General features: G+C 44.8%; 3 protein-coding genes across 4 annotated transcripts; 1 reads left to right on the top strand and 2 right to left on the bottom strand.

The window, feature by feature from the left end:
* Positions 1-3: 3 nt before the first annotated feature.
* Positions 4-9,875, bottom strand: gipc2 (GIPC PDZ domain containing family, member 2). The gene is made up of 6 exons (XM_029131544.2): positions 9,299-9,875; positions 2,901-3,086; positions 1,649-1,829; positions 1,454-1,566; positions 1,238-1,319; positions 4-1,135 (listed from the first exon to the last, which is right to left on the bottom strand). Exons 1-6 carry the CDS (start codon positions 9,572-9,574, stop codon positions 984-986), a joined length of 990 nt encoding a protein of 329 aa, XP_028987377.1. The 5' UTR covers positions 9,575-9,875; the 3' UTR covers positions 4-983.
* Positions 9,876-11,004: 1,129 nt separating this feature from the next.
* Positions 11,005-15,049, bottom strand: dnajb4 (DnaJ heat shock protein family (Hsp40) member B4). The gene is made up of 3 exons (XM_029131543.3): positions 14,625-15,049; positions 12,928-13,508; positions 11,005-11,840 (listed from the first exon to the last, which is right to left on the bottom strand). Exons 1-3 carry the CDS (start codon positions 14,833-14,835, stop codon positions 11,610-11,612), a joined length of 1,023 nt encoding a protein of 340 aa, XP_028987376.1. The 5' UTR covers positions 14,836-15,049; the 3' UTR covers positions 11,005-11,609.
* Positions 15,050-15,109: 60 nt separating this feature from the next.
* slc25a24l (solute carrier family 25 member 24, like) lies at positions 15,110-19,210 on the top strand. Of its 2 annotated transcripts, XM_029131539.3 has the most exons (11): positions 15,110-15,429; positions 16,081-16,169; positions 16,243-16,369; positions 16,674-16,761; positions 16,988-17,099; positions 17,236-17,394; positions 17,612-17,749; positions 17,826-17,936; positions 18,190-18,357; positions 18,434-18,572; positions 18,658-19,210. In XM_029131539.3, exons 1-11 carry the CDS (start codon positions 15,243-15,245, stop codon positions 18,843-18,845), a joined length of 1,506 nt encoding a protein of 501 aa, XP_028987372.1. In that variant the 5' UTR covers positions 15,110-15,242; the 3' UTR covers positions 18,846-19,210. The 2 variants fall into 2 exon arrangements, with proteins under 2 accessions (XP_028987372.1, XP_028987374.1); XM_029131541.3 differs by having other exon boundaries at positions 15,110-16,169; positions 18,658-19,209.
* The last annotated feature ends 96 nt before the right edge of the window (positions 19,211-19,306 follow it).

Below are 19,306 nucleotides of genomic sequence, written 5' to 3'. Positions count from 1 at the left end.
TAATGGAATATCAAGGTTTATTGTCCATCCTACAAAAGTCATCCCTTATCAAACAATATTGTCAACTGCTGAGTTAACATCACGGATGACAGTAATCAGGTTATTATAGAAATTCAGGTTGACAGTGATTTAAATAGTGCTGTTATCTAAACGCGAGTGCATCTTTAAGACACTGGATTGCAACTGATCCCATTCCAGAACAGCACTGAGGGCTGTTCATGCAGAACCCTGGCTTTGTGAAATGCATTTCAGCATATCATGTTCCATGATCGGATAAAGTACAGCAGAAACATATCTAATGTAAGTACAAAAACGGGAGGGAATGTGAGATAAACCGTGCTCAGTCTCTCTTGGATGGATGAAAGGTTCAAGCTGAGGGAAGCTTCAATGAATCACAGTGTGAAGGAACATTAGCAACGCTGAAATGTGGTCAGTTATTTCATAGCGAGGTCGTTTAAAAGATCTGAGAAAGTTGCTGAGAAGAACTATTGCTACAGTTACTATAATTACACTAATTACACGATGATGCTGCTGCTGCTGTAAAATCAGCAGCACTGACATATAAAACCCTACAAAAAGCTGTGCCGCATCAAATCGACACAGCTGGAAAGTGATTAAAGTTTGAGGCGTGTATGTGCCACTTCTGTCCAGTGTCATAGACTGTGTTTGCTGCTCTGATAGAAACACGTCATCAGATGCAGCTGCAGCTACCCTGCTTCCAAAGTGGGGGGTCACAAGGTTTACACAACATCTGCCAACATCTGGAGTCAATGAACAACCTGTCAGCTTGGAAGCAGCTCCAGTGCTACGAGGTTAAACTGGAACGCTGGCACTTCTGCACAGTAGCTGAGGTGCTGGTGAAAACACTTCATCCACCTTTGTTTGTGACCTCAACAAGGGTTCTTAGAGGCGATCTGGGGGATGAGGGATGAGAAGAGTATACGTGTGTGTTTGTGTGTGTGTGTGTGTGTGTGTAGGACGACTCAAAATCGTCCCTGCTTGGCGTCTCCGATGGCTCCCCACACGTCAAAGACGAACTCGTCAGGGAAGGCGAAGTCTCCGAGGGTCTCGTCCAGCGCCATGGCGAATTCATCCGGGTTCTTTTTGTCACGCCCGACCTCAACCATTGTAGCAGCTGGAGAGGAGGGACTAAAGTTTACATTGGATCCAAAATGCAACATAAGAGCTTTAGATCTTAAGATCTGCTTTCCTCAGTCGTCCCACTGTTATTACCCACCAAGCTCAGTGTCTCTGATGCCCATGTAGCTTTCCAGGAGGTCATCTACTTTCTTCACTGCCTTCTCCTCAAATTCTGTCGGCTACAGAAAACAAACACTCCGTTTTCAATAATCACTCTCTCGCTTTTGTTACTAAATAAAATCTAAATTCCAAAAATACTGAAAACAAACAACTCGGATTTAGGGTTTAGAGGAGTGCCACACAACACTCTCACCTCCTCTTCCACAGTAGCTGGGCCCTTTGAGCGGAGTCTCAGAGTTCCCCTCCCTGTACCGATCTTGTTGTCGCCACCAGGTTTTGACCCTTTCGACCTTGGCTCAAGCATTTCTGAGTCAGAAAACACACAAATACCGAAGGACTGTCAACACTGGAACCACTGAATCACTGCGTGTGCGTTTGTCCCACTCACCAAAGGCCTTCATGGGCTCCACCAGTTTGAGGGTGAAGGTTTTGTCTCTGGGCAGGTCTTTCAGCATGCGGGCGACCTCATAATGCCGGGTCCCCACGATGTTACGACCGTTAATGCACTCTATGTGGTCGCCCACGCAGATCACCTTCACCCCGTCCACCACACTCCCCTCTTTGATACGCTGGAGAGAACACAACATGGAGAGAGACTGTCACTGACAAGTACAGTTCAACGACAGCAGACCTTCATGAAAAGAGGCTCGTGTCTCTAGGCGACAGAGACAAAAATACAGATCAGAACAAGAGGCCGTGATATAATTAGTTGTCTTGTTTGTGAGGCCACTAATTTGAAACCACTAGAGTCAGCAGAAGACAAGCGTCATGTCCTGGAAGACTGTTTATTTCAGAGAGACTTCAGAGAGAGGGTTAAAAAAGGAAACTATTTGTGATGCAAATGCGCTGCCTCATCAGCTCAGAAGCATCTGCTGCGTGAGGTCGGATGCGACCAACAGTTCGTCTGGTCCTCCACCCACAAGAGCCAGTTTATTTCAATACATTTGATTTCCCTTGGCTGAATGTTCTACGTGCTTAAATGGAGATTTTCCCTCATCAGAGGTTCCATTTACAAGAAGCAGTGAACTGACGTGTCGTTGAAAAAGAAAAGACGTGTATCACACGGATCTGGCTTTAACGGTCGCGTTGCTAGAATGCAGTGCTGTTTCAGAATCACATGATGGCACATGTGAGCAGGTTGATTTGCTTCAGCAGCACGACTGACACCAAAATAAGCTCCTTTAACAGACGTGATAACACAGATAGTTTTAAATAAGATTTTAACAATGACAGCAAGTTCAAAAAATCCTTACATAGTGCAAGATGTGATATAAGGGCATCTTTTATAGTGATATTAAGTCACTTCAGCAAACCTGCATTTCATTTCCTACTCTAACTGCTTCTCTGGATAAAAAGATATGATCCTGCACATTTTTACTACTGTATTCATTTACTTAATATTACACTTACAAATATGTATGAATATATTTTTCTTTACTTAGATGTAATATCAGAGGTAAAGTAAAAACATGCTCTTTTTATATTCTGAAGCCAAATAGAAAAATATATATATTTCATTAATATGAGTCACAGTAAACTATAGGTTGGGACTTAATGTCTTAAATCTGTGCAAGAGGCAAATGCACCAGTCATTTTAATCCATCTTTTCTTCACAGTGTTGAGTGTGAGATGTTGGTCACCTTTATGAATGCGTATCCTGCTCCATTATCGGTGATGGTGAGGCCCAGTGCATCTTCATATTTAAAAACCTCCACCTCCTTCTTGAGCCCTTTAATGTGGGCAAAGATAAAGTCCTCAAGGCCGATCTGGCCCCCGAGCAGCTTTTCCATGTCAATCTTGTGAGTGTTCAGGGTGCAGAACAGAATCTGTGCAGAGACACGCAGCAGACAGTTACAGTCACACTCACAACAAAAGACGCAAACATACTTAAAACTGCACATTTGAACAGGGATGATTAAAAGATAAGTGCAATACATAAATGCATGCATCACATACGATCAAAGTGAGGATCCCTGTTTGAGTCACGGCCTGAAAGCTGAGCTGGATGTCACAACACAGCGTCAGGATGCTAAATACAGGAATCACTGGGGACATGGAGCTTTATAGCAGCAGCTCAGTCATGCAGTCATACTGTCTTCTACCCCACAGTATCACCAGCCTATGTGGGTGGGTGCATGTTGAAAATCCATGGGCAGGACCAGCGTGTGATGAAGAGAATGAGCCAAAATGACACGTCTGGCTGTGATGCCGAAACTTGGCTTCACACATAGTGGCAGACAGAGGGGAACGTGACTGATTTCAATGCGTCTTCACACCTGAGAGGACAATACACGCTGAATCATTTGCCTTTAGCTCCTTTAGTCGGCCCATATTAAAGCTATTCTAACGTTCTTGAGTGGGATTTATTCATTTAGAAGCTGCTGAAGCTACATCTAGGCTCTGGCTTTCTAGCAGGGCTTTGAGATCCACTGATCTAGGATTTAGCAGCTTACTTCCGGGTCGCATGTGAGAACGGCAATGACTCACACTGGTTCTTCTGGAAGATGACCTTTGTGCGCCAATCAGGCTCTGGCAGCGAGGCCCTTCTTGTCTGGGCTATTATTCTGTGCTGGTCACACACATATTAGCTGACACAGCCCTGTGCGTTGCCTTGGGTTACCAGACTATAAAAGAATGGAATTATAATGGAGGGGGCCGCTGGAGGAGAAGGCAAAGACAGATGGAGGAGCAACTCCACTGTAAGTGTGGTTGGGTTTATGGCTCTAGCTTTCATCACCCCATCGCAGACCCTCATCTTTGCCCCCCTGCTAACGACCACAGTGCTGCCCACGAGTGAGTGGGAGGAACAGCAGTGGGCGCCTGCAAGCGGTTACCACGGCAGCCAACCACATCAAGCTCCCTCTCTCCTCCTGCTGGGATGACAGCCGCAGCCTGTTCTCACGGCAGGGTGCCGATAGGCTGCAGGCTGCAGCGTCACACATCGTCAGCGCCTGCCCTGCGCTGACGACGTGACTCACCAGAGCAGATACTACACCTCCCACTGCCCTCTGCTAAGGCCTCCATCACGGCCCGGAAGAGGGCACGCGAAAGGACAGGGCCAGCAATCTGCTCTGCAGCCCCCCATCATAGTCTCTAGGTCAAAAGATGAGTTTGATTTGGATCTGAAATCAATTTAAGAGTCTCTGTTGATTTAAATGAATTCACAGATCGTCACAGCAAGGTGCCGCGAGTTGCCTAAAAGTAAAGGCTGCTGCAAATCTCAGAGGAAATCACAATATTTTTATGAAACATCTTTGAAGGTGACAGACAACCTCTCCGTTTCCGGTCTTTAGCTGGATCGTCCGCTGAAATACAAGCTGAACTGAGCCAGTGTTGACCTAAACTTGGGAAACTTGTTCCTTCGGCGACTGAACCACTGTCCATTTGTTGTTCAGCCTTTTTAAATTGGCCTTTTAATGGGACGATCAAACAGAGGGCGCCCCTCGGTGGAAGCTGTTGTTCGTTATTTCTGTTAGTTATCGTCAGAAGTTTAAGGTAATGCTGATGTAAGCGGTGTGTATTGTGGCGTGTCTGCTTTATAAGGAAATCACACTCATCAGCATTAAAGCCAGTGTAATGATTTACCCAAGAACGCAAAAGAGGGATTCTGTTTTTTTATTTTATAAAGGCAGTTGAGCAAAACAGGCATCATTTTAAAGAATGCATCTTAACATTTTTAGGAGGTTTGTACGTGCTAAAAATGAGGAAGTACATTGTGGACAAGATGTCACATGACATCTTACCATTTTAAATGTCATTTATTTAATAACTGTTGGCATCTAAAATTCTTTAAGAAAAGAAAAGAGACACAAAAGCACAGACACTAATAAATTTACAGAATGAGAGTAGTAACGAAAGAATTTACATTCTAATCTAAAACTTCAGATGTAAATGTCATGTTACGTCTTGTACATAATATATTTAGTTATTTTAGCACTTACAAATGACATCCCTCTTTAACATGACGCCTGTTTTGCTGAGCTGCTTTATAAAGCAACCTCTGTCATTAGGAAAAATCTCACATCCGCACTTGGGTCAATGATTAAACTGACTTAAATGCTGATGAGTGTGTTAACTTGTGCAACCTGTAAATACACATGCTGGTGTTTTCTGGTGTGCTGTAGACTGTTCACATTCAACAGAGCACTTTCCATTGCTGCTTAACACTACTCAAACTTAAATCACTTTAAATAAATATCCAGACTATGAATCCAGACCCGTGTCTGCAGCTTCACAGATTCCTCGCTAGCATCACATTCGCTCTCTGCGCGTGTGCACACGAGATGAGTTCATGCTCATTTGCTTGTCACATGTGCGATGAAGCACAATTACGAGCAGCCACGTCTTCGGTGGAGTCATGTTGCAGGGTAATTTCAGAGCATGTTATTAGGCGCTAATATAACATGTGTTTGTTCATTTAACACAAAAAGGGGAAAACACGAAGGCTGTACACAGACTCATACACTCATTAGTTTTAGTTTTTTCTAAATAAATGCGCTTGAGAGGAAAACTTCAAGTGACAGGGACTTTAGAGAGCATCTCTAAGCTTAACCTCAACCTGCAAAGGGTCACGGGGGTCTGAAGTTGAGAAGCTGATTCCAGCTGACACTTGCTGAGAGGAGGGGTGAAGCCTGGAAACGCTGCCTGACCAGAGCTGATATATGCAAGGAGACAGCCATCCACGCTCGCATTCACACCTACAGGAAAAGATTCAAACAGTATGTGGAGCTACTCCTTAATCTGAAGCCAGAAAACGTTTTATCAATGGTTAAATATTAGGTATTAAGTAGTATTACTAGTTCATCTCAACCAAGTGTGATTATAAATAAACAATTACAAGTCATGGTTACAGAGCATAAGAATCTAATATATAAACCTCTGACCACTTTATTAGGTACCCTAGAATGTAATGCAACGGCTTTAAATGACATTCAGATGAATAATTAGTGTTTATTCCGTGACTTGTAGTTTGGACAGGTGCTGATTACACATTATAACACAAGGGCACCAGGACACTGTGTAGACATGTATTTCAATATAAACAAATGTTGTGATGTTTATTGTGGTCGCAGCACCCTGCGTCTTAAATGACATTCCATCACAATAGTTTCTACGACATCCTGACTCTTTCTTGGATTATACAACATTTAGGGAGCGGGTGCAGAAACCCAGTTAATACAAACAGCAGACTTGAGCTTAATCAAATGAGATTATTTCAGCTAATCCCCTACGATTAAGAAATGTCTGGCCGCAAACACGGAAGTGCAACCACCTGGAACGTGTGCTTCTGTCGCTCAGCTGATACCACATATTCAAACCCTATGCAAAAGGCTGTGTGCTTTTCTCATGAGCAGGGAACACGCTCACTTCCACTGGCAGACAAGAGGCAAAGTCAAAAGGCCACACCTAGAACTCCACAGGTGTAGGGATAATGAACAGACTTTGACCTGGACAGAACAAGCACATGAAACATCCCAAAGATGCACTTTAGTCCTAGTGTATTTGCCTTACTTATGTTTGCACCCCTTATTTATCATATTACTGATTTCTTTTCTTCAGTTTTGTCATAACAACAACTGATGCTCAGAATGAATGCATGACTGATGCAATGTGATGTCTTTTCAGAAAGAAATGTGTAACCTATTAGAGACGATGGGCAAAACAAGACGGTGTCATTATTCATCACATAATTCATATCTGTACTCGTGTAACAGTCTCACAGAGTTGGAGTTCTGGTTCACAAAAGCAGAACTTTGGTATTAGGAATAAGTGTTAATAATAATCATAATAAAAGTTATTAAAGCATTTATGTCTCTTTTGACAAAAGGTCCTGATCACTTTCACCCAATTACACACACATAAACACTAACAAACTAAAACATAAATAAAAATATGGAAAGGTTGGAAATGCTCAGTGGAAAATCCTTCAAGTGAATATATTCACCATCAATTAATTATTAGAAGTTATTATTGATTCTTTTGTGCAATATTCAGTTCAAGTGTCTACAAATGTTCCATCTAATCTAAAAAGCTGTTTGCTGTTAGTGGAACTGTAGTTTGTGGGACACCTTTAATCAAATTAACACAATGTTATATAAGTCTTCCCACAATGAAATAAATACGCTCCATAAAATCTTCATATGATAAAAAAGGACGACTTGGGTATAAACAGTAAAACAGAGCTTTACGTATTACTTTGAGGTATCCATTAAATGTTGAACTTCCCACTTGATCCTCAAAAAGCCGCGTTTTGTTGGGAAATAACAAGGTGTTGATTTGGCAGCGCTGTTATGTTTGCGCTGCCTGGTACAGGTTACATTCAGTCATTTGTACAACAGTTGCCACAGTGAAGTTGGATGGTGTTTATGGAGGGAGGAGGCCCAGGGCAGAGCAGCTTCCCTGGGACCCATGGGACCGGTTATCTGCTTAGATTTGAGGCTGTGCCCACTGAGCAGGACATGAGGGAGTTCCTGTGGTAAAAACTGAGGCTAACTAGGACATTATCACATCACACTCCCTCTCGCTGGCGATCTGTGTTTGTCTCTGTGCAACTATCCTTGCCACATTTGTGAATAGGCCAGTGTACTCAGTGACAAAACACAAAAGCATGCCACCATGACATCAGCTGTTTAATGAGATACCTAGATATAGCGACATGTGTTATCTGCTCTTAGGTACCTGCTCGGTGAGGAAAGAACAACACTAAGGAAGAAGGAACAACACTATTTTCTCTAGACTAATGTGATTCACTAAATAATTAGGGGTACAGTGTTAACCTAGTCTTCCATTGCATTGAAAATCAAAACTCTAAAATCTGAGTAGTGAACAATTTCGGTAACCTTAAGGATCATTTCCAGACAGAAAGACAGTATCCATTATCTCTACACAACAGAAGGTGTCACGTATTGTGTCACTCTTCATTAATGCCACTGTAACAAATTCCTCACCAATTATTGTACTCATTGAATGAAGAAATTCTATCTTTAAGCTTTTGAAGCAGGAAGGAAGTCCACATCTCCAGCGCCTGGAGCGCGTCAGGCTGATAACAGGCAGCTACACCAGCCTTTCTAGTCATGTTCATTCTGACAAAAGCCAAACATGCCACTGACAGTCTTCTTTGAAAAGGACATCTAAAACAGTCCCTGAACCTGCTCTTGTTTTCAGGGCCTCCACGTTCAGTAGACATACATTTTGCTCTTTCCTGAACAGGAATTTAAATGTCCAATGTTGGTGTTTCTAAAAATGGAGGTGACATTAATTTGCCAGATTTTGCGATTGCACAACCAGACATTGCTCAACCATCTACGTCGAAAGGTGTGGAGTTTTCTGGGCGTGCCCTAAGACGTGCCGACTAGCTCTAACACGCGACTGTTGTCCCGTTGGCATTGGTCCCTATGTCATCTGCGCCTCCATTATAACCCTTTGGTGGCAAACCAGCAGGGGAGCCCTCAGATTCCTCCTAGCAGTGGTTTTACATTACAGTATATTTCTCACAAAGTGAGACATCTAACGTGGCAGCATACAGTATCTACCAAAATAATGCTCCACACTGCTTCTTACATGTGCTGTCACAAAAAAACAAATGCGAATATTTATAACTAGCCTGGTTTACACGCAGAACATGAAGGGATTTTCAAAGCTTCCCTGTGCTGGACTTCAACTTGGAATGGCCTCTCAAGCTCAAACACTGTCAATTGCTGTTTAAATATTTGTTTACTCCAATGTCTGAACAAATGTTTGAACTGGGAAAACAGAGTGATGCTTTTGGGAAAGGCCTGTTGAAACGACCCATGTAATAATGTGAACAATTACAACTTTAAACTTAATTAATGCTGCGGTGGAGGGGGCCCACCTGCCCCGGGGCCCCCAGAGGAGTCGCACCCGTGATCAACACGACTGTGCGCCCGTGACTCTTCTCGTAAAAGTTAAGGAACAAGTCGGGCCACTTCACGTGCTGTGAGTAAATTTGACTTTTACCCACGAATGTAACTCTAAATCACAGCTTTCGCTGCCAACCGCAGGTGAGGCGCAGCCTTACCTCGGGCGGGCTTATGTTGAACGCCTCCGCTATTTTGGAGTACAGCTCCTTGACGTTGGTGAAGCCCTCGATCCTGCCGGTGGGGCTCCCGTGCGCCAGCTGCGTGTGGAACACCAGCTTGGGCCGCAGGCTGGCAGGTGGCGGCGGGAGCCCCGCTCCGTTCACGGCGGACTTAGCCTGGTTCCCGGCACCTGCGTGTCCGCCGCCGACCTCCTCGTTCTCCACCAAATGCTCCTTCGTCGACTGTTTTTTCTTCCTCCACGGTCCCAGCGGCATTTTGTCTGCGTGTTTGTGTTGTCCTCGTTTGTTTATCGGCGTTTGAACGCAACAACTGCTACAACATTGAACTACCTGTAGAGTTTCACTCCCAGCGCCCGTCGGGTCCTTATTCACTTCCTTCTTTCCTCCGCTTCTTTCCTACGGCCAGCGCGTTTCCTTTCCTCACCTGTTCGACTTTGTTCTTCGACTCGGCGTCTCGTCGTAATTATTCAACAGGTAGGTGGGTGAGGATCAACTCTAACACAACCTGCTGGCGGCTCCGTGCTAACAATAGCCGCTCTGTTTGTGTCCCAGCGCGCCGCGGGACGCAGGCGCAGTGGGACGTCCCCGGGTTTGGCGGGGCAGAGGGGCCGAGGTGCACCTGTGCCCGGCGCGCGAGACGGCGGCCCCGCGACAGCCAGCGTCATCGAGGAATCACTGCTCGTTCGTGTTTAGGACTCAGTTGGTAAATCATCATTTCCTGCACAACCATGTAATATGCAGCAAAACTGCATTATTAACTGAATTTCGGCCGACTCTTCAATACTGTTGATACACAATATGCAGCATTGTTAGAAGGCTGGATGCAGATTGGAGATACAGGTATATTGTCCTTTTATATTCACATACTTTACAGGGAGAATGAGTTTTTGACGGCTGTAAGAGGCTTCATTATTCATCACAGGCTGAGGTTTGAAGAAAAAACTACAATGGTTAACTACCCAAGAAATGATCTATCAATCTACAAAGTACTGCAGGTTTTCCTTTTTATACACAACCAATATAGAGACGAAGCTCTGTGTGCGACACATATAAAACGATTTCAGAAGTTCAGAAGTGATTTAATGCACTGGAGATCACGATCAGGCTGGAAGCAGCAGGTGTGTTTACTCTCCACCCTCCCTGGATAATAGTGACTCATTCTTTGCACTAATCTCTATCACACAGATGTGAACGTAGCCACCTGAACCACAGCACTGCCAGGGAGTCAGACCTTTGCTAGAAAAAGGAACATTATATGGACCTCAGGCTTTAGTCAAGGAGATAACGGATAATTTAACTGGGCCCAGACACTGGGTGGTACTGTTTATAAAGCAACGATTCTCGCTCCTAACTTATAAACTAATAAGTGCAGCCTCCCTTCTTTGGGCCCCTGAACCCAGATGAGTGTTGTGGCGCCCCCTGCTGGGAAAACATAGTCCTGCTATTAGTACCTTTAAGGTTTCAGTTAAACTGATCTTGACAAAAATAAAAGACCCACAAAAATAAAGATGCTCACATTTCACTGGTGAATCATGTCATTCCATCCTGCTGCTGTAAAGAGAACACGTTGTTCTCCACTCGCTGAGGAGATATTAGTGGTTTCATAGTAATATTGGTAATGCAGGGTTATTTTGTGGAGGTGTGTCCATTAAACGCATCTCCGCGCCTGAAACAGATCAGGATCACACGTTCGCACATATTTATTTCAAAAGCCACATCCAAATCTTCACATGAAGATCACAGAGTGTCTAAAATCGACACCACCGGTTCATTCAGTCACCGTCCATTCGAAGAAAATATACACCGATTTTAAGACAGACTCCAAACTGAAGCTCATATCTGTTCTATAACAAAATACACATTAATGACAGTTAAAAATTTCAGTAATGAAGCCTTTCAAATCTAAATAAGATAATACGTTTGGCACTGCAGTTTTCCCAGGATCACTGGGGCTTTTTTGGCAACTGGAGACTAATTCATAGCCAAATATTTCCAACACACAAAAGGATAAAGTCAGTGTGGCACAGACCCACAAACATAAAATGAGTACTTTCAGATATCAGCAGCCCAAACAGTCTGTTACTTGGATTCGTATCAACTTGGCAGCATGCGTGGCATTTAAAAAAAACACCAAATAGCTCAAAAATAGAAGTTTCACATTCCTCGCTAACGGGTCCGTCTGTGAGCCGCCAGTCCTGGTGTGTGTGTGAGTGTGAGACCGCGCGTTGGGCGCCGAGCGTGGACGCCGTGACGCCGCGTTCTCCTCTCGTTTCAGTCCGCGTCCCTCGTCCTAAGTGGGTAAGTGTCGCTTCAGGACGTCCTTGGCGTTGCTGGGCAACGTGTCGGGAAAGTTCACGTCGAACTCCACCACCAGGTCTCCTCTCTGCTCCGGGTTCTTGGGCAGCGGCAGGCCCTGTCCGGCCACAGTCTTTCTCAAGCCGGGCTTGACCACGTCCGTGATCTTCATGTTGCACGTCTTCCCGTCTATCGTCGACACGGTAACCGAGCATCCGCACAGCGACTGCAAAGACGGGGAAAGTGAGAATCAGCAGGAGAACGTCAACCCACACGCGAGCCACAGTAGAACACACACAAACAAGGCTTTGTGTTGTGACTAAGCGCAGATAGCCCGGTTATAATAGACGTTAACCAACATGTCCCGTGGCAGCTTGTGATGCGTGTTCCTGTCTGACTGTCTAAAAGCCTTCGAGCAGCAGCCGACACCGACCGTTAAAGGGTTAACAAAGGCAAAAATAAAAAAGCAGAGACACTAAGAAGATGTGTATCGCTTTAAAGGGGATAATGAAACCATACATACAGACGATGGACCTCAGGCACTTGTCCTGCATTTCTGCACTGAAAGTTGTCCTCTCACCTGAAGCAGAACAGCAGCATCATGTACCTGTGATGAGGCGCCCACAGCAACTGGACGCCTCACGGTGGTGTAGCAGATGCCGTGAAGGCTGTTTGTGCATTAAGCAACGCGCCCTTTGAGAAATCTGCTTATTTTATGACGGCTGTGAAATCTGAAGTGGCTTTTTATTTATGAGCGACATCTGAACAATAAGAAATAATAATTCTTTTCATGGTTTTTCTTGGAACAGATACTGAAGAAAAGCAGTGGTGGGAGTGGTTAAGTGGTGCTATTTATCCAAATGCAAGGACTTAATGGTTCAAGTGATGGAGAGCTGGTCTGTGGCTCTTCATAGTTTTTCTTACGGTCACATCCTCGGCGCTGAGGCAGATAGAGCTAACTCTGAGGAGTGGGAGGAACCATATAAGCACATCTTGGACCACGTGTGTGGGCGGCCGCCGCCTCTCTGCCCTGCATGTGATACAGCTCCTATTTCTCAGCGTGGATGATCCAGGTTACATAAGTGCACATCCAGTGCGTGTGTGTGTGCGTGTGTGTGTGCGTGTGTGTGGTTGTGTACTACACTCATTCAGTGCGCCCCAACCTGCTGAGGCAGACTGTTATTCATTGATGATGCCCAGGTAGCAGCGCTCTTATCTAAATGTGAACCTGTTGTGACGCTGCCCTTTGTGTGACTAATCCAACTCTCAGACTCTATTAATACAGCTACGCTCGAAATACACAGAGTCCCCACCTGCCGTAAACTCACGCGAACCGGATACACGATGTTGGAGCCTTCCCTCCTGAAGTGGGGGTGCGGCTTGTCCTTGATGACGAAGACAATGTCGGCGGGAATGGTGCCGGGCGACTCGTCGCCCTCTCTGGGGAACGTGATCTTGGTGCCCTCCTTCCAGCCCCGTTTGATCTCGATGGCGAGGATCTTGTCCTCGGTGCGCATGGTCCGGCCGTCCGGATTCAGCCGCTTGCGCGAGATCTTCATCCTCTTGGTGCAGCCGTGGAAGACCTCCTCCAGGGAGACCCGCAGCTCGTGGATGATGGCCGGGTCCTGCTTGCGGCGCTGCTGGCCGCCCGGGCCCGCGTGGCCGTCGCGCGGGAACCCGTTCAGGTTGAAGCTGGTGAAGGAGCCGAAGGGGTCGCCGCCGTCCACCTCCATGTCGTCGTCGTCGCGCCCGTTGGCTTTGCGCCCGAAGAACATCTCGAAGGGGTTGGAGCCGCCGAAGAACGTGGCGAAGGTGGCGTGAGGGTCCCCGTGGAAGGTGTAGGTGAAGGTGCTGCCCTGTCCGTCACCCGCGGGTCCGTTGCCCCCCTTGAGACCTGATGGGAACAGAAAGGGTTCATCGGCGGCCATCGACGCACTCGCACTTAGCGGCGTGAGAACTTTTTATGCCTCGAGCGATGGCACTTTGATGACAGCGATGCACGAGCCAATCTGCTGGATGAAGGCGTGCGTCATGAAGTGAACAAAACACATGAAATTCGCTTTATTACAGCTGCAATGAATCATCTAATGATTCATCTGACAGAACTACAGCAATATTTAATTAATTATTTTACTTTTTTTTTTTTTTTTTTTTTAAGAAACCTTCCAGCATCTCAGCAGTGTTCATGTCTGTTATAGTTCAAATGTTGTCCATATTGGAACCGCCGAAGAACGTGGCGAAGGTGGCGTGAGGATGATCTGATTTTAATAAATCAGATGTTTTCACCTAAATTGATTCAGTTGCATCGGTCTGTTGGATCGGTCCTCGGCGCCATGGCAACCCCTGGGTGCATGGCACTTATAAATAATACCAGTGAGTTCTACACTCTGTCTTACAGGCGCTAAATTTGGCATCAGATTGTTGATCCTGAGTTGAGGCATCGAAGGAGATATCGGGAGCCATGTTTTAAAGAGCTGGAGCCTTTGATTGTGAAATTCTAACCTGTCTCCAGCGACAGAGGATATTAAAGTAGAGCAGGTGTGAAGAACACTGAAATGCTCACATGTTTAGAAGCTCTGTTTGTTGCATGGCTCCATGGCTTTAACTGACTTTTTCAGGCTTTCCTCTAAACATACACCTGCTTCCACTTATATTTACATGACGCCACCTTCAATCTTCAATAAGAATCTCCCATTTCTCACTTCCCATACCTCCCACCCAGAACCATCTGGACTGTGTGTTCCGGTGGGCTGTACATACTGTACTTTGCTTAAAATAGAGCTCTGTCCATTAAAACTCCCCTGTTTAGAATAAAGTGTGTTACGGTATTAACCAAAATGCACATACGTAACCCGTGATGAGCTGAACAGCTGTTTCTGGGCCTGTGGCTTCTCTGGCTGCACTGTGACTTGAATTGAAGCCAGCTGTTGTTACATCCATGCATCCAGCTATATAACGGGCTCATGGACGTGTTTGTACGACACACACAGATACAATAAGGCAGCGTTACCTTCTTCTCCATACTGGTCGTAAATCTCCCGTTTCTTCGGATCACTCAGGACTTCATATGCCTCAGCGATTTCCTTAAATTTCTCTTCTGCGGCTGCAGACTTGTTCTTGTCCGGGTGCCATTTCAGCGCTTGTTTCCTGTAAGCTTTCTTTACGTCCTCCTCGGTGGCTCCTTTGGAGATGCCCAGCGTTTTATAGTAATCCTTGCCCATCTCTCGCGCACAGAAAATCAAATGAGATACAGACGGCTGGCCCTCGGAGGACGGAGCGAGTCTGGACGACGGCTGGTTGTCACAGCAGGGAGGCGGCGTCAGTCCGGACTAATGAACAATAAGTGGCCACAGACAGATACACGGCGCAGGATGAAGACCATTTAGAGCCGGTTAGTCAACGCCGCGGACCCCGTGTTATTTCTCCGTGAGTGGATGACCCTCTTTAAATAGCCACGGCTCCCTCCTCTGCAGCCTCAGCGCCAAAGTCAAGTTAAATCAACAAAGAATTCTTGTTCCGGTTAGAGGAGCATTACGGGTTGAGTGGTCTATAGAACAAAATTATTTAACGATACTTCCGGTGGTTTAGAATTTATTTTACTCATATTTCACGCATACATGTTGTATAAATGGCTGGATTGGATTTAATAACTATAATATTAGCTGGATTTTATTTTGAAAACCTGTTTCTGGCGATATTGACCGCAAATTTCCAACTTCACAGTCTGCTCTCATGGTTGCGCTGGAATCCAGCGGCTCTTTCTAGAAAGCGAATGCAGGACGTCATTCACTATACACGGGTCTTAACGCATCCAGGTGAGAGGTGAAAAGAGTCCTGCTCATTGTGTTCTATGGCATGGCATATATGACGCCACAATGCTTGAGTTTGTTATACAACAAAAATGTTTGTTCGGGTTATTCATTAAAAAAATAACTCCAAACTTTAGAAACACATGGTAATATAATTATATGTCTATTTTATGTGGCAGAACTTGAATAGTTTACTGACGTGCTAAAAAAGGTGCTCCCCTAAAACGCATTTCGGTTTTAACTGAGCTGTGATGCTCCGGTCCAGATTTATTCCACATGTGTACATATATACAGCATTAGTCAATGTCGGAGGAGAACAGGTTGAAAAAACCCACTGGATGTTATTCTTACAACCTTTACAATAATGTGTAATAATGGTTATAATATATTAGTTGATATATTGCTTTGAGAGTTTGCGTGTATAGAAAAATGCAACAGAACCTGTGAACTAGCGCCACCTGCTGCCCACCAGGCGCCATGACACAGGCTCAGGCTCTGCCCTGGTCTCAGCTCTGTCCATGAGTCAGCATCAGTGCAGAGCTGCAGGTCACTGAGCTCTGCTGCTTGTCATTACATGGTGCCTGTGCTTTTCCTCCGCCACGCCTGCATGTTCCACACAAACCATGGATCAGTTTCATGGATTATTTGTTAAAATAGACCAAAACAATGATGGATTCATCTCAGTGGCAGAGCTCCACGATGAAATGAGGAAGCACGGGATCCTGTCTGCAGACGGCCGAGTCCAGGTAAGGTGTCTGTATTTAACGACATGCATGTGCTTCAGTTACCTCAGACCTGCTAATCAAGCTTCCTCTGCAGAGCATCATTGATTCTTATGATAAAAACAAAGACGCCTTGTTGGACTATGAGGAGTTCCTCAGCTACATGATGGACAGAGAGAAGAAATGGAAAATTCACTTTCATGACCTCGACAGGAACAAGTGTGGTGAGTGTGTAATGTAGGCTTATTCTACTGTAATACTAAAAAACAACATTTTAGCCTCTTTATGAGCCTATAATATGTTTTACCACTGAACATGATGGAGTATCTATTATAAATGCTAAATCCTTTCAAATTAAAACTTAGCATGCAAAGGAAATTGTGCAAACCCAAGATGTGTTTATTACAGACGTGTGACCTTTGCACTTATAGTTTTTACAGCATCTCTTTCCTGGGGTGATCACAGACGTCAAATGGAGGCGCAGTCCCACGCTCTGTTTTAATCTGTGCTCATTTCTTCTCCGATCAGGGGCAATTGACCAGGAGGACATCATAAGTTTGTTTAAGGAGTTAGGAGTGGTCATTTCAAAGGCGAAGGCGAACAAAATTATACAAATGTAAGATTATTTTATCAGTTACTTCAAATTTTACATCTGCACTGTGGTGCAGAATTCAAACTGAGCAGCGATGCTTGTACGACTAGCTTGTAATACATTAAAAACCCTGTATAACAGAGTATAGTTGAGGTCAGCAGGTTTCACCAGTGTTTTATTGGTATTATTACTCAGGTAGTGTTTTACATTCACGGTTGTACAAACGATTTCTTGTGTTTGTCAACATCAGGATGGATAAAGACAGTTCCATGACAGTTGACTGGAATGAATTCCTGCATCACGTCATCCTCAACCCTGTGGACAACATCGGGGAGCTGGTGTCCTCGTGGAAACACAGTCTGGTACAATAAGACCATCTGGCAGCATCAACCTCACGTTAACTGCTCAAACACAGAGCTGAGGTGTTCAAAAGCGATGAGTCGTGCCATTAACGCGATGACTAAAGGATGACAGATAACTCATCTCATCTGTCTGTAGGTCTTTGATGTAGGAGAGAGTCGTGCGGTGCCTGTCGAGTTCCCTGAGGAGGCGTCTGCCTCCGGTGCGTGGAGGACGTTTGTCGTTGCGGCAGGACTGTCGGACGCTGTGTCTCGGACGGTAACGGCTCCCATCGACCGGCTCAAGACTCAGCTACAGGTGAGAAAAAAGAGGAGCGACACTTTTTAACACATGCAGAGTAAAACAGCTCAGGTTTTAGCTGTGCCTACACACTTGACTCCTCAGCTGGATGCGTCAGCGCCATTATCTGAGCGTCAGCCAGCGGACACGTGATGGCATCAAACTTGTTAAACGTCCTTTCGCAACGTTTTTCAATTTTGTTGATGTGCAATGTTTTGAATGTTGAAAATCCCAGGTTCATGGATCCAAGGCCTTCTCCCAAGGCGTTCAGGAGATGAGGGCGGGGGGTCTACGCTCGATGTGGCAAGGGAACGCCGTCAACGTGCTGAAAGGAACGCCGCAGTCCACGCTGCAGTGCTTTATCTACGCACAGGTGAGGGGCAGCAGCCGGGAAGCAAGCATCCTCCTGTTTGAAAGTCACCAGTTCACTGAAACGCTGCTTCATCCAGACGAAGGTGTACACCCAGAACCAAACTCAGCAGACTCTGACAGTGCAGCAGCGCTTCGGGCTGGGCTGCGTCTCCGGCGCCGCTGCTCACGCTGCCTTCTACCCTTTAGAGGTATCAGAGATCAGTGGCAGGTCTGAGCGCTTCAACACTTCTGTTTTCTCATATAAGCAGCTATAACTAATTATAAATTATAAATGTGTTGCAATGTCACATGCTGAGTGTGAAATTAAAGCCTTTAATTAAATTATTTTGCAGATTAGTTATGAAAATATTTTCCTATTTCTATTTTACTGTAGCTTCACATGCACGTTTTACTGATTACTGTGGCTCACTGGGCTTTTATTTTGGTATTTAACCATCCCAGGTGTTGAAGGTGAGGCTGAACCTGCAGCAAGCTGGAACCTACAACGGCGTTGTGGCCTGCGCCCGATCCATTTACAGACAGGAGTCTCTGTTGTCCTTTTACAGAGGGTTCCAGCCCAGCATCCTTTGCATGGTGCCCTATGCAGGGGTAGAGTGTGCAGTGTATCAGGTGAGACTAAACAACAGTCAGACATGAAATGTTTTTCTGAAACACACCAACAGGGAGTCTTCATCTGTTTTTGCAGTCCATCATGAACTGGGCAAAGAGTGATCCAGCCTACAACAGTGACTCCAAACTGTTCTTCTTCAGTTTTGTGGCCTTTGCTTCTGGACAAATGACCAGCTACCCACTGGCAGTGATCCGGACCCAGCAGCAGGCACACGGTAACATTTACATTTTTAAGAGATCATGTGAGATCGTCGAATGTAACTGTTGAATACACTCATCTTCGTTCATTTTATCTTTCAGCTTTCAGCTCAGATTCACGTCCAGCCTCGGGTGTTTTACAAGCACTAATTGGGATATATGACAGACGTGGAATTAGAGGATATTATAACGGCATGGGAGCCAGTTTTGTCAGGGCTGTTCCCTGTGCTCTGATAAACTACACTTTGACTAGGATGTTTGAAAACCAGCTGTCCTTCCTAGAATCCTAAAAGTCATTAAAGTCATTGGGTTCTTTGCTTGTGTGACCATCACAGCAGCGTCATAGTTTAATCAGAAACAATAAGACAGATATAGCTGTAAACAATTACAAACAGTGACGCACCATGACAGTGTTTATGATCAAATATGAAACAACTCTGTATTAGTGGTAAATATATTGTGTGTAATTGGCTGAAAGCAACAGACATTGTACATTGTACAAACCTGATGCAAAGTTGGTTTTAACATTCTAAATTATATATATCTATATAAAATTTGTCCAATAAAACCCTGGTCGTCAAATCAGGTGGTATTATTGTTTGACAACTTATCAGAAAATCTGATATCAATAGCAGTGTTTACAAGTATATTTCTTTGGAACTTATGCCCACTTATATATGAGGCAATATATATATATATATATATATATATATATATATATATATATATATATATATATATATATATATAT

The sequence above is a fragment of the Betta splendens genome, chromosome 17, assembly GCF_900634795.4.
Source record: "Betta splendens chromosome 17, fBetSpl5.4, whole genome shotgun sequence".
NCBI classification, from domain to species: Eukaryota; Metazoa; Chordata; class Actinopteri; order Anabantiformes; family Osphronemidae; genus Betta; species Betta splendens.
Note: the sequence above shows the minus strand (reverse complement) of the source record. Positions and strands in the feature narration are given on the sequence as shown.